The sequence below is a fragment of the Melospiza georgiana genome, chromosome 5 (genome assembly GCF_028018845.1).
Source record: "Melospiza georgiana isolate bMelGeo1 chromosome 5, bMelGeo1.pri, whole genome shotgun sequence".
In the NCBI taxonomy this organism is placed as follows: Eukaryota; Metazoa; Chordata; class Aves; order Passeriformes; family Passerellidae; genus Melospiza; species Melospiza georgiana.
The window spans coordinates 9,424,716-9,438,310 of record NC_080434.1 but is presented as its reverse complement, the minus strand read 5'-3'; the positions used below and the strand labels follow the sequence as shown (position 1 = coordinate 9,438,310).

Here is a 13,595-nt window from a genome sequence, read left to right as displayed (position 1 = left end):
GAAGAAACATGCTGAGGGTGTTGTGTCTGCATACTTCAGGGTCACTGAGCTTTGGGATTTTGGTTTTTCCTTTTGGACTAGCTCTAGTCTCTTCCATGGACTCATAAGTGGCTCGGGTTGGTTAGTTCATTTCACCTGATAGGAAAGGAGTTCATGTTCTCCAGTGGCTTCTCATGGATGCAAACCAGAGAAAAAGGAAGTGGGAAATGGTTGGAAATTTGTTTCAAATGCACATTTCTGACCCAAGCAAAAACCCAAATGCAGATATGTCCTTACAGTTCCCTTAGGAGAAGTGTCAGGTTCCTTGTTTTTGGCTACTTACCATGCTGGTCACAATTTCATTTGGGAAGAAATGAAATATAGTTCTTCCTTTTGTTTTCTCTGTATAAATGTCTGGCTGCTTTCACTGAAGATTCAGAACAATTTTAGGGAAGGAACCAGCCATTCATACTCATTGGCACAGTATTTGTCTATAACAAATGTTTATTATCACATGTTTGCCTGTATGATTCCTTCTTTTTTATGTGATTATACATCACTTAAGGTGCAGCTTAATTCAGAGAAGAAGTCTTTACTAGATGTCTCCCATACTCAAGGTTGTTTGCTGTAGTAAAAAACAAATAGTACCTGAAGTGAATCATCTTTATGGAATGTATTTTCACTCTGAAGTACAAAAGAAATTATTTGCTCTGCCATTTATGCATAAGGTATTCCATTTAAGCTTTCCAGAACAATATACTGTACACTTAGCTAGCAGTTTTAAAATAAAAATCTCACCATTACATTACTATATCTCTTTATGAGCAAAATTCTGTTTAAAATTGTGTTGCCATTGCAAAAAGCTAATTCAGGTTGTATGTTGGTGTCCAAATTCATGTAACAACAGTATGCATTGTTTCTATTTTTGGTGACAAGGAATGTAATTAGTACTGGTCAGGTCTATTTAAGTGTTCAGGCACATAATATATTCTGACTTCTTAAAAGCAGGTTTTGACTGCAGTGACATCTGTGTACTGTAGGTGGATTTTGCCTCTGCTTAGTGATACTGCTGAAAGATTTTGTTTGTTTTTTTGTTTTAGCCAAGCAGTGGGGAAATTATGTTTACAATACCCTTGCAAAAAGGAGCATCCCTTCATATCTGAGAGTGCTTTAGCAACATTTTGGGTATCATAATTTTTCTTGTCTCTTTATACATCAGGGTTGACACCTTTCAAAAAACAAACAAAAAAGTTCAGCCTCCAAACTCGCAGTTCTGAATTACATGTCTGGCTAGATAAGGTGTGACAGTGCCCTGTAAATTATTTTATTTTGGGGGATATAGCATCTGCTGCTGTACCAAGCCTAAGTTATAATTGTGTTAGGATTGTATTGGTTGAATAAATGTCACAAAATTTCTGGGCAATGCTGCAATGTTATTTTCAGTTTCCAATGCTCCTGACTACAGGGCTGAAAGATTTTTACTGTCTTTAGCAGTTGGTTTTACTTGATGGTGCATCTTCTTCTTCCATAAAAGTTAGTGTATGTTTTTGAGGGGCTTGTTTTTGTGTGCACAGAAGGACTTCAGGAAGAATGGTATAGCACTAAACTCTTATGGCTTTAAGATGGGGCTGACACCTAAAGTCTATCATATGTTGTTGTAATGGAATTGCAGAAGTATATAATTATTTCATTTAAATACCAGTTCATATGTATTTATTTCATTTTCAGTTGTTCCTTTTCTATGGTGGTTTAAGAATAGGGTGCCTCCACTAAGTTTCATGAACTACTGATGTGTCAGCTGGTAATATCCCAGCTTTACATGAGGCAGCTACCTGCTCAAATGTCAGACCTGTTTGTGAATAAAAGGGCCTAGAACTTAGGTTCTAAAACTGCCTTAGTTTTGTGAGTATTTTTAATAGAGTGTTGAAATTTTAATTTTCCTAAAAACACATTGTGAGCAACTGTGTGCTCCCTTTAATGGCAGAACACCCAGTAGCTACTCAGTTTTTATCCCTTTTTAGTATATTATCCATTCTTCCTCGCAAAGAAAATCTCTTTCAGTAGTACAAAGCAGTCATCTTTATATGTAACCCAAAGAACACACTTGACAGATACTGGAATGTTAATATTGAAGACCTGGAAATTCAATTTTAAGCCCACTGTAACAGTTATTGAGTGGCATAAAAATAAGCAAATCTCCTAACTCTGGTGATCAGTAGTAATAAGATGTGATGATTTATACAGCATCTTGTTAATCAAATATATTAAATTTAAAATAAATATGTGAATTAAAAAAGACAACTGTGCATGTATTGTTCCAGTGAGATAGTACCACATCTTTTTCTTCTGTTCACTTTTGGTTTTAGGCTAATACAGTTTTTCATACTTAGATTTTTTTTCCAATCCATATTTTCTTTGAATATATACCAGTCAGCACAGAACATAATTTAGTATAGCATAACCAGAATCAGAAGACCTCTTTTTCTGTTTGCAGGCCAGTTCATTCCTGCATTCCAAGAAATTATTTCCTACACTTTGGGCTGATTCAGCTGATTGGAACCTGCATTGTAATTAATGTCTTGGTGCAATTTACCTCTTAATAACATAACACTTTTAGCTTCCTTTCTCAGTAAAACCTGTTGCCTGTGTAATATTTTACCTGTTATATCTGTCACTGGATAGCCTGTGCATTACTTGTGCAACACAATTGAATAACCAAGCGCGACAGGTTTTTGACTACCAGACTAATTCTTATGATCTAACCCTACCAGAGATATGAAGTTTAGCATTTTTACTAAAGCTGTATTGTATCTTTATTGACTTTTGGGAAAATGAATGTGCACAAGAGCACCATTTCCTCTCTTTCTGTACCCAAGCTAAATGTGTTATCTCACTGGTGCATGTTTTGAAAAATGTCCCCGCAGTGGTATTGAGGGGTAAAAAATGGTTCCTGTCTCTGAAAGAATGGCTCGTGTTTGCTGAATACTGGCACCCTCTCCACTGTTGGTTTCCTTAGCACAGAAATTACCTTGATGTGTTTGACAGATAACCAAACCAGAGTGGAAAATGGGCACAGCTACAACTGCCACTTTTTAGGATAGATAGAAAGGTTTTTAGCAGCCAAATTACAGCAGGACTTCCTTACAAAAGAGTCCACAAACAATGCAGATGGTTTACACTTCTCATCTGTGTGTATGAAGTTTCTTAGATGAAAAGTTAAGCTCAGCTTCACAGTGTGCTCATAACAAAGTCCCTGTGTTAGTTCTTGCACCGTATTTCTTCTTCTAGGAGTGTATTAGCTTACATTGAAAGTAATTATAAATGCTCCTGTATATCAACCTGAAATACAGAAAATATTTCTGTAAATCTGCATTTTCAGATTGCTAAGCTTTGAAGGGAAGGCAATAAAAATGTTAAAGTGTTGCAGCTGCTGGAGTTGGTTCCTAGTTACAGTTCTTCATCAAGCTACCCAGTGTGAGGTTTAAATTGTAATGACAACCTGCATCCTCCCTGTAATGTTAGTATAGACAAAATATACCTCTGAATATTTTCCTGCTAGAACCCAAACTGGTGCTGGTTTCTGTGTGATGTTGTTGTTGTTATTCCTCCATCCTGTCCCCTCCATCACCTGTCTCCCCCCCTTTTTTATTTTAACTGATAATTCTAGTCGTAGTAATGTAAGACTAATTCTAGTCTTACATAAATATGAACCCCTGCAGCATTTAAAACAGTCCCTTTTTTTTTTCCTCCCACAATCTAAGGGACTGTTCAGTCTCATAAAACCTAAAAGTTGTCTAAATTCATTTGTATTGATACAGTCTGGAGGCTGTCTGTATGTTGGATACATAGCAGTTCTTGTTAAAAGAGGCAACTATTCTCCCTTTACTTCACATTCTTGCCTTGACATATATGTAGATCTTTAACATTTCTAAAAATAAGCAAATATTTATTCAGTGGATATTTCAGTCTGAGTTACTTTTGTATTCTGAGTATTTCTTTTCAGTACATCTGGTAATTAATTTACTGGCAGATTAATTTAGGATTTGGGTTTTTTCATTTTTAACAACTCAGTAATCGGTAAGTTTGGTGGAAAAATTTAAATTGTATTAGGAATTTTGTCAAGAGTAGAATTCCAGGTATCAGAGTTTGCTATCACATTTTGGATAAGTTGGTATGTATATTTTAGTCTCTTAAATAGTAGCTCTCAGAAGTAGTTAAGAAAATTACAAATTTTAAACAGGTACTATATCAGCAAAATGCCCGTGTTGTACTTGTAGAAAGCAAATTAAATGTCTTTAAGAGCTACCTGGCAGATCTGTCCTAACAGCTGCTGGGAACCACAGATGCAGAAGCAAGTATCCAGTTTGGCTGCCAGGAACTAGAAAGATATAAATATGTGATACATTCCAATTTTAATAAATTTTAAAATTATGGAAAAAATTCATCCTGGTATTTATTGTATAAATACCAAAGTTTAGAGATAAATATTTCTAAATGTACACATACACAAAATACATCTATACATAGAGAGCTGCTGACATTGAACTCAGTGAGAAGAGCCCCTGCCATTTGATACAGTGTGATAGTGAGTGTCTCCCTTTTGGTAGAGCTCTGGCATAATTCTGAAGCAATAGCATTGAGTTAGAAGCTAGATCTTCTTTGGAAAGTAGACTTTATGGAGATGAGTAGTTGTTACCCCAAATGTACAGGCATTTTCTGGCATTGTTTTTGAAGCTTAACTTAGAAAAATAGCTCAACATTTTTAAATTGTGCTTAATTCTGATACTTTTTCATTTAAAATATTCCTGTACCTTCGTTTCAGTGGTATGTTTTGTATATTTCTGTAGAACTGCGCCATCTGTTTCTCAAAAAGCAGGTCACTGATAGGATTGTGAAGGGGCTGATCTGCTTTTGCTCAGGAATGACTTGAGGCAGAAGGGAGCTCGTTATTCTTCCACAACCTGAGATAAATAGGACTCTTTCTTTCAAACAAAAATTGCCCTTCTTTGTCCGTTTTCCATTTTATTTTATTGAGATCAGGGGGACAAAATTTGGAATTTTAAAATGCTATAGAAAACATCACTTAGTCTTGGTTCTTTACCTGTGGTCATTTATTTCCATTTACTTTGTGTACTGTGTTGTAAAACACTGACTAAATTTCAATGTCCTTGCATACTTCGTGGTAGGCATAACTCAGTAGGGTTCATTTCATATAAAAAGGCTTCAAGGCTACAACAGCATTTCTCTTCCTTTTGGGAACTTCCGCTTCCAAGAGAGGTAGTTTGGATAGAAGGGCTTCCATATGAACTTTTGTGTTTAAAGGTACACAAAGATGATGATTAAACTGCCAACAGTAAGATGCTTCCCAGAAGAAGGACATTGTTTCTCTAAATAAGCTTTGTAATGTAAGATAAAAGTAAAGCTCTTACATATCATAATACTGGGAATATGTGAATGAGCCTAGAACAGAGGTTAAGTTTGAAGGATTTACTGCATTCCTGGGAATGCCATCTGCTGTAATGTTATCTGCAATTCAGTAGCCAGGTCTTGTTGAGACTTGGAGAGGTGTGCAACCACTACCTGTGTCGCTCCTTTACTCCACTCTGTTCAGGCACTTAAGAGTTGCAGTTCCTGATGGGGGTTGTTACCAGTTTAATTCTCAGTCACATACTGCTCTGTTTTCAAAGCAATGTGATACAGAGGTTATCAGGAAGAAAAAGCATTATGAAAATGGGACAAAAATATGAACCAGCCTATTGTAACTTAAACCAAGTGCATACCTCAAAACATGATTTCTCAAGTAGCTATTCAACTGTGGTGTACATATTGGCAACCATTGTTGTCCACCAAGAAACCTAATGTCTCATGTCCCTACTCTTTGCTTTTGAGATCTGTTTTCAAATGTTTCTTGCTATCCCTTAGCTCTGAAAGTCATCACCTTACTGAGCATGTTCTGAGTGCCCAGTACCAAACCCATGCATGGAGCTGCTCTCACAGGCAGCATGGCTCAGAAACCTCACCTCTGTTGTAACTGATGTCTGCTTTCATTAACATCTTACTGCCTTGCTGCTTGCATTTTGGAACTTTCTTAGCATACCTATCAGATCATCTGAAAATGTATTTTAATATCTTGGTTAATAGTATCTGGTATTGGAAAAACATTATGACTTCTAAAGCAGAACTTTTGAACATATTTATGTAGTACTAGGCCTGCTTTTCAGTGAGTTGATGGAGTTTCTCAATATTCATTTTACCCTAGCTATGATTTTTTTTCTTATTACTTACCTTTATCATTTACTGATTGAATTTGCTAAGAAAGTACTTTTATATGCTCATTCTTATATTGTTATAATTAATTATTTGGCAAAATAAAAAATTCCACATGAGAAAATGAGTTTATGCTCTATTGTTTAGACAAGCTTAATGTGTTTCCTGAATGCATGTGTGCCCTTTAAAATTACAAAACATATTTCAACTAATTGGAAAGAGGATGTAATTACAATTAAATTAGTTTTCCTTGTAATCTCATCCAAAAACCAAACTCTTTTAATTTCCTTCTTTGTTTCCTTACTAATGAGAAATTAATAATTTTCATAATTTTGGCAGCTGGCCTCTCCCTGCCTTTGTCACAGCAGAGGATCTACCTATGTAGAACTTCCACCACTGATGGTGTCATTCCAAAGAAACACTGGTGAATTGTTATTGTTTCCTCTCCTTTTCTCCTTCATAATGACACATCTCTAGAATACCTCTCCTCAAGAAAATAATATGGCAGTATCTGATGTTAAAAGAATAGCTCTGAGGTAGAGAACATGCCTTTGCAGACAAGGATTGTGCACTTCTACAACTGGCTTGAAAATTTACTCTAAGCTAATCTTTGTGGGTTTTTTGCCCCATAGACTGATGTGATAATGGTTGTGTTTGCATGCTATTTTTTAAGCAAACAAACACTTAATTTAGGTGGATTCTAAGCTGACCAACAGCTGTTCAACCTGAATCAGTACAGTCCTGAGCTAATAAACCCTGATTTACAGGCATGCATATTCCTGCAGCCTCAAGTCAAGCTTAGTGGGAGAGCTGAGCAACCTCATTTTTGCCTGTCACCCTTTTGTAGAGATACCCAGAGTGAGGTCTCTGGCTGTGCCTGGCGGGGTCAGCAGCAGTGCAGGGCAGCGCTGCAGTGCTGCACTTGCATTGACAGCGCCATAGATGGGCATTTGTGGGATGCTGCTGGCCGGGCGCAGCGCCATGTGACTTGGCAAATGCAAATAAAAAGGTCTCAAGACATGGCACTCCTACTTGCTTTCAGCACTTGTTGGATAAACATAGTAGTGTTGGAGACAGCTAAGTTTCTTCTATATTCAACACCTCATTTACAATGCTAAATTGTCCCCTTTTTTGTTTTTTTACCTTAGTCTGTCTGTAATAAATAAATAAAAAAGTTGAGGATTATTATGATGAAAAATAAAATAACTAAGAGGTATTGGACAGTAGGTCTGCAAATATTCAGGCCAAAGATGCAGAAGGAGGTGAAAGTAGTAATCTTACAGGGTTTTCTCTGTCCAGCCAGAAGTGACCAGAACTGTTGCTGTCATCAACTAAGCAAGTCAAATGTCGACGGGAACTAAAATTGTGTTGTTTTAACTGATTTAAATAAAGATGAATGTTAAGTAATTTCACAAAAATAGAATAAGTTTCAGCCGGCATCCTGTGGAGTGAAGAGTCGAACTGATAGGGATTAAGAATCTCTATTATCAACATCAAAAAATTAATTATAAAATTTAGAAAGTGAACTGTAACTTTCAAATGTTCTTGTTGCTAATTTAAGTTAAAAAGTTAATCTCCTTTTAAGTGCTGCAATTTGTGTTGTTAGTGAGACATTGCTAGAATTGAACCATCTTTAGAACAGCAATACCAAAGAAAGGCAACTGTTAAGTATAAGTTACTCATTTTTCAGTTTTCTGCCCTAAAACAGCTTGCTCCCCTTTTTCTTATCTAAGCAATCTCCTTTGGCCAGAGATCATAAGCAGAATTATTGTCAGAAAACATTTTCTGGGAAATGTAGATGGTTGGAATATCAAAATTAATCTTCAAGTGGAAAATATTATGTTATTACCATTTCTAATTTTGTTGCTATCAACAAAAGTATATTGTTGTGCCAGAATCATACATTCATATGCCATGCATTAGGCAAACTGCTTCTAAAATGTCTGCTTAGATGACCTAAATTATATATAAACAGTGACATACTTGTATACAATAAAGTATTTATATATTAAATATACAGAAAAGTTATATGTGCATATGCTGAAACTTTGTGGATATTTGGAGTATTGAGATAAAGGTATGTTTTCCAGCTGAAAAAGGACAATTTCAACCAAGCTAGTCTGATGTATTGTCACATGATAGACCGCAGTTAATTTTGAGCTTAATGTCTTTCAAACAGCTGTATTGAGACCAAAAAACCCCCCAGTTCTGATTTGCCCCAGTGCTGAACATTTTACTTTTTTCTTTCAGTTTTTCCCCTTAATTAAGAGTTCTGAGTGCTCCTGAATATTAACTTTTTTACTCTCTATTCTTCTTCCAGTGAATTTCTGAATTTCTAAATTAAATTCTTACTTCCGTTTGAGCTGATACTATTGCAATGCCTCAGAACTATATGAAGTATCTACTAAGATTCATCTCAGGACCTACAGTTGAAAATAAAACTGGGGAGAAAAAGTGGGACTAAAGACCTGGGGAAGCTCAGTTCACAGCTTCCCTAGGTTACAGATGTTTCTCAGAAATCTTTGCTCATCTACATACATGGATGGTTCTGACACAGAAGTTGGTACTTTGTCTCCAAGTACTTCATTAAAAGTATGATTGTAATTAGGTCTGTCTGATTGGCCCACAGAGGCTACAACAGAAATTCAGCTACGGCTGAAGTTTTTACTGGGTAAATATTTCAGCCTTATCATTGAAAGGGGGCCGTTGAAAAAAAATCACACAAATCAAAAAGAAAGAGTTTCAGTACTTTTACCTTGAATTCCATTATCTGCATTGTGCCTTTAAAATATCCTAAGTGCTTCACATTGCCATATAATTTATCTTTTTGAAGAATTGATGGCTCTGTTAAATTCTATTATGCATACCCTTTTTCCTTAATCTTACGGACATAAAATGGACTTCTGTGTTAACTCTGAAGAAGTGGGGCTATTCAACATATGTAAATGCTTTAAACTTTCCCTCTCTTTCAATTTTCCTGGACTCTAGACCAGTGGAAGTTTTACCTCCTCTCCAGCCAGAATTGCATGTCTGATCATCTTTTTGTCTATTTTTCCTTCCCGCAGGGACCCCCAAAAAATACAGCAGCTGCAGAACCAAATTCGTCTGGAACAAGAAAGTGGACAGTGGTATCGTCACCAACAGCAACCTGATCATCAGCACCCTCCCTCTTCTCCTTCCTTTCCTCCTCCCCCCTCCTTCCAGGAGCTTGAGTCCAGCCAGTCTGCCACCTCTCCTGTGCCAATGAGTATTCTTAACTCTCATACTTCCCCAACCATGCAGTCTTCCAGCTCCTTCAACTATGCTCGGCCTAAGCAGTTCATTGCTGCCCAGAACATCAGCCCTGCTTCAGGTTATGTGACTCCATCTTCTGGGTCATCCACATCTAGCCTTCCTTCTCCTATGTCTCCAACTGCTTCTCAGAAACAGTTTGGGAGAGTGCCAGTTCCTCCCTTCTCTCAGCAGTTTGCTCCAGAAGGGGAATATGCCTGGTCTCCTTCTTCTCCATCCCCTCCACCCCCACCTCCACCTGTCTTTAGTCCAACAGCGACATATCCAGTGTGTGATTCCTTTCCACTTCCACCTCCTCCACCCCCTCCTCTTCCTTCACTTTCTTCACCTTCCCACAGCCTGTCTCCAACTCCAAGATTTCCTAATTCCAGCCAGTCTCCAGCAGCTTTTCTCAGCTCCATGCTGCCATCCCAGCCACCACCCGTTTCTGTCAACGCATTAGGCCTCCCGAAAGGAGTGACGCCTCCGTAAGTATCAGCTGATGAGCTCCTTGCTGTACTGCAGATTGTAATGAAGATTATTGCACTTGCTTCATTTGTACTTTTCTAGGGTCCTTTGCTGTTAGCAGTTATCTGAGAGGGAGAGATGTGTGAATAAATTGCAAGTGCTTCTGTGCTAGAGATGTGAGATAGTTTTTTAACCCTCACAGAAGTGAGATTCTGAAAGAGCCCTACAGTAGGAGCACAAAACATGAGAAGCTGAAGCCTTAAACTGGAGTTTGAGAAAATGTGAAAGCAGGAGCAAAAGGCTCTGCAAGCCCAGGGCAGTGAAAGGAGATCCAAGAAAACTCTTCTCATGGCCCAGTTCTTTTAAAGTCACTTATTCAGTGATATTTGCAGTTTCTGTTCCTATTACATCTGCAGATAGAGAAATTTCAAGTAAAGAGTATATCTTTCAGAAGTCCGTATAGCTTTGTGATACTGAAAATACAAGGTGTTAAAGTATACATCTGATAACAATGTGGCCATAACAGTTCATTGGCTTCGGCTAGAGATTTTGTTCTGAGGAAGTTTGGGAAAGTGTTTAGGGAGGTATTTAAAATAGCAGTGCATAAAAACAAACAGAATCCCTATCCCTGACAACTCCGCACACTTATTGTCCCCTTTTGTCTTCTCTAAAGGCCAAAACAGTATTTTGGAGCATGTCAGCTCCCATCATAGATCAGTTTTTCTTTCCACTGGCACTAGACTCTCATTCCATCCTTAGAGAACAAAGAGACATGCTGAAGAACAAAAATGAGAATAGCTGTATCCAAGGCTTATTTATAACTTTGTTCAGAAGTTTGTCTAAACATATCTACAGTATCTAGGTGACTTGCTCAGCTACATACTGTTGCAGTGGGATATTCTGTTATTTCAATCCAAGATATGAAAAGAAAGAGAAAGAAGAAAGAGGACAGATATCTAAGTAATAAGTCATGTATCTGTTTTAAAAAGCATTTCTTTATCTTGATTTATTTCATACAGCTCATTATGGAGTCTGGCTATGAAACATTTGTAGGAGAAAAATTAATAAATAGTGCAATTTGCCCTTGCAGTCATCATAGTTGTGATTTTCTGTCTTACTGTGTCCTTTGCACTGGCTGAATTTTACTGTTGATACTGAGCACTGAAAATTGCATGATTAATTTACTGATAGCTTGACCAGTAAGTATAGCCCACTGAAGCCTGCTATTACCCTTGATTTTCCAAGAAAGGATTCTAGTCCAGCTATACAGCTCTGACAAGGGCTGGATTCATTTTTGAGCTCACCTCTGTTTGCTGTGAGGGTAACAGCAGCAACTTGAGCCTCTGCTGTGTTCCTCTTTCCCTGTTATTCTGCTTATGGATACATGTTCTCTCTTGAAGCATTAGTTGTGTTCTTCCTCATTCCCTTTGATCTTTGGACAGAGAAACAACTCTGCAAAGATTCTTCCCCCTTCACCATGCCCCTCACTTCCCCAAGGGCAGCAGCTAGTCTGGGTAGGCACATGATGGTGTGTCTATCTATATTCCTCCTTCCCCCACCCCAACAAGGCAGCAACCTCAGGGTCTGAGCTGAGGATGAGGTAGTTGGCTGTTTTTCTGCATTCCCTTGGGAAATAAAGTCCAGATGGGAGCTGGATCGTGTTAACTATACTGAATGTATGTGTGTATAATTTATGTGTGTGTATATATATGTGTGTGTGTATATATACATACACAGTGAGCATTTGTCATCTGAATTATAACATTAAAACATGGTAAAATATGTACTGTGTGATGCAGAAAAGCCATAATCTATTGTTATATATCTTTGTTGCCAATTTTTCCCTGGCTTCTTGTTTTTCATGTTACTGTGTAGGTTAATACCTGGTGTGTCTTGCTGAGTAAATTACTTTGTTTCCTGTAATTCTAATACCACTCCTGAGCAGTTCTTTCCCTGGCCTCCATTTCCCCCTCAACTTTAGGCCTCTTCTGCTTTGTGCTATAGCCTCAATTCTTTTTTTGGCCCCTTTAACTTTTTGCTTCTTTTCCTTTGTCTTTTGCTACATCCTCACAAGTCCTCTTCAGCACATTTGTCTATCCGAGACGTAGTTTCTGAGCTTCACATGCTATTCCATAACTTCGGCCTGTAGTGTCACCATTTTGCCATGATCTCCAAGATCTGTTGGTTGAAAATTATGATGCTGTTTCCTGACAGTGTGCTTTACAGACTGGGTGCAAGAAATAAATTGTTGGATACAAAGTTTTGCTCAGCAGCTGAAGTACTAGTCAAGCCATTTATCTTCAAAGACTTTGTCATTGCTAAATCTTGTCACAACCACAGATCTGCTCCTCAAAAGCAGAACTTGGTAGGCATATTTTTTTTTTCAGTTTTGTGTTGTGGTAGGAGCAGAATAAAGGTTAAGTAATAAACATTGCAGGTGCAGGCAGTTGTTTTTGGAAAAGGTCAAAGGCAGCACCAGTAAAGTTCTCTGTGGTTGTATACAAGCCAATAGTCTTTGTTACTCCTCTTGGAGTCAAACCTTCATTAGCTTTCTTTGGTCATTTCCTTTCCCATGCATGTATCATATTTTTTCTGCTGAAAAGAGAAATCTATCCAAGCAGATGCAGGACAAAGCAAGAGGAGCTAAAAGCTTTGGCCCAGTCCCAGAGAGATGACATCATTGGCATAATGCAGTGAGTCCTGGGACTGGTGTGCCATGAAGGATGGTTACAGGCTCTTCAGGGGGGATAGGCAGGGCAGGAGAGACAGGGAGGTTGGCACTGTATGTAATAGAGGGTCTGGAATGAATAGTGCCTACAGTTGGCAATGGAGGGCCAAAAGCCTCTGGATAAGGATTAAGGGACGAACAAGTAATGCAAATGTCATCAGGGTAGTCTACTATAGACCTCCTATCCAGAATGGTGATGCTGATGAGTTTTTCTTTAAGCAACTAAGGAACATCTCTAAGTTAGCCACTCTTATCCTTATGGGGGACTTAAACTTGGCAAATGTTAGTGAATACCATACAGCTAATACAAGCAGGTCCAGAAGGTTCATAAACACCTGGATGATCACTGCATGGTGCAGACACTAAGAGAGCCAACTCAGTAAGATGTCCTCCTTGATCTGCTGCTCATTAACAGAGAGAATCTTATGACTGAAGTGGAAATTGGTGGTTGTCTCGGCCACAGCAACCACAAAGCAATTGGATTTAAAACTTCAGACTGCTTAGGGAACTAATGAGTAAGGTCCTCTGGGAAAATGTTTTTGATGGTGCTGGGGTCCATCAATGCTGGTGACTTTTTAAGCACCACCTCCTATGGGCGCAGGAGCAGGCAATTCCAAAATGTTGGAAAAGCAGTTGAGGCAGAAGGCCAACTTGGCTAGGCAGGGATCTTCTTCTAGAGGAAAGGCAAAAAAAAAAGTAAATGTTTGACCAGCAGAAGCAAGGTGACATGGGAGGACAACAGAGATGCTGTTCTCCTCCATGGGGAGAAAATTGTGAGGGAAAAGCTCAATGTGAGCTGAAGCCAGTCAGTACTGTGTAGCACAATAAAAAGAACTTTAAAAAATATGCTAGTTGCAAAAGGCAGTCCAGAAATAACAGTGAC

At 38.2% G+C, this 13,595-nt stretch overlaps 1 protein-coding gene across 1 annotated transcript in view; it reads left to right on the top strand.

The window, feature by feature from the left end:
* The window catches only part of PALLD (palladin, cytoskeletal associated protein), a 187,460-nt gene that overhangs the window by 139,164 nt on the left and 34,701 nt on the right, over positions 1–13,595 (top strand). The window contains exon 11 of the mRNA XM_058025126.1: positions 9,312–10,004. Coding sequence (XP_057881109.1) covers positions 9,312–10,004 — 693 coding nt within the window. The remainder of the gene's footprint in view (positions 1–9,311; positions 10,005–13,595) is intronic.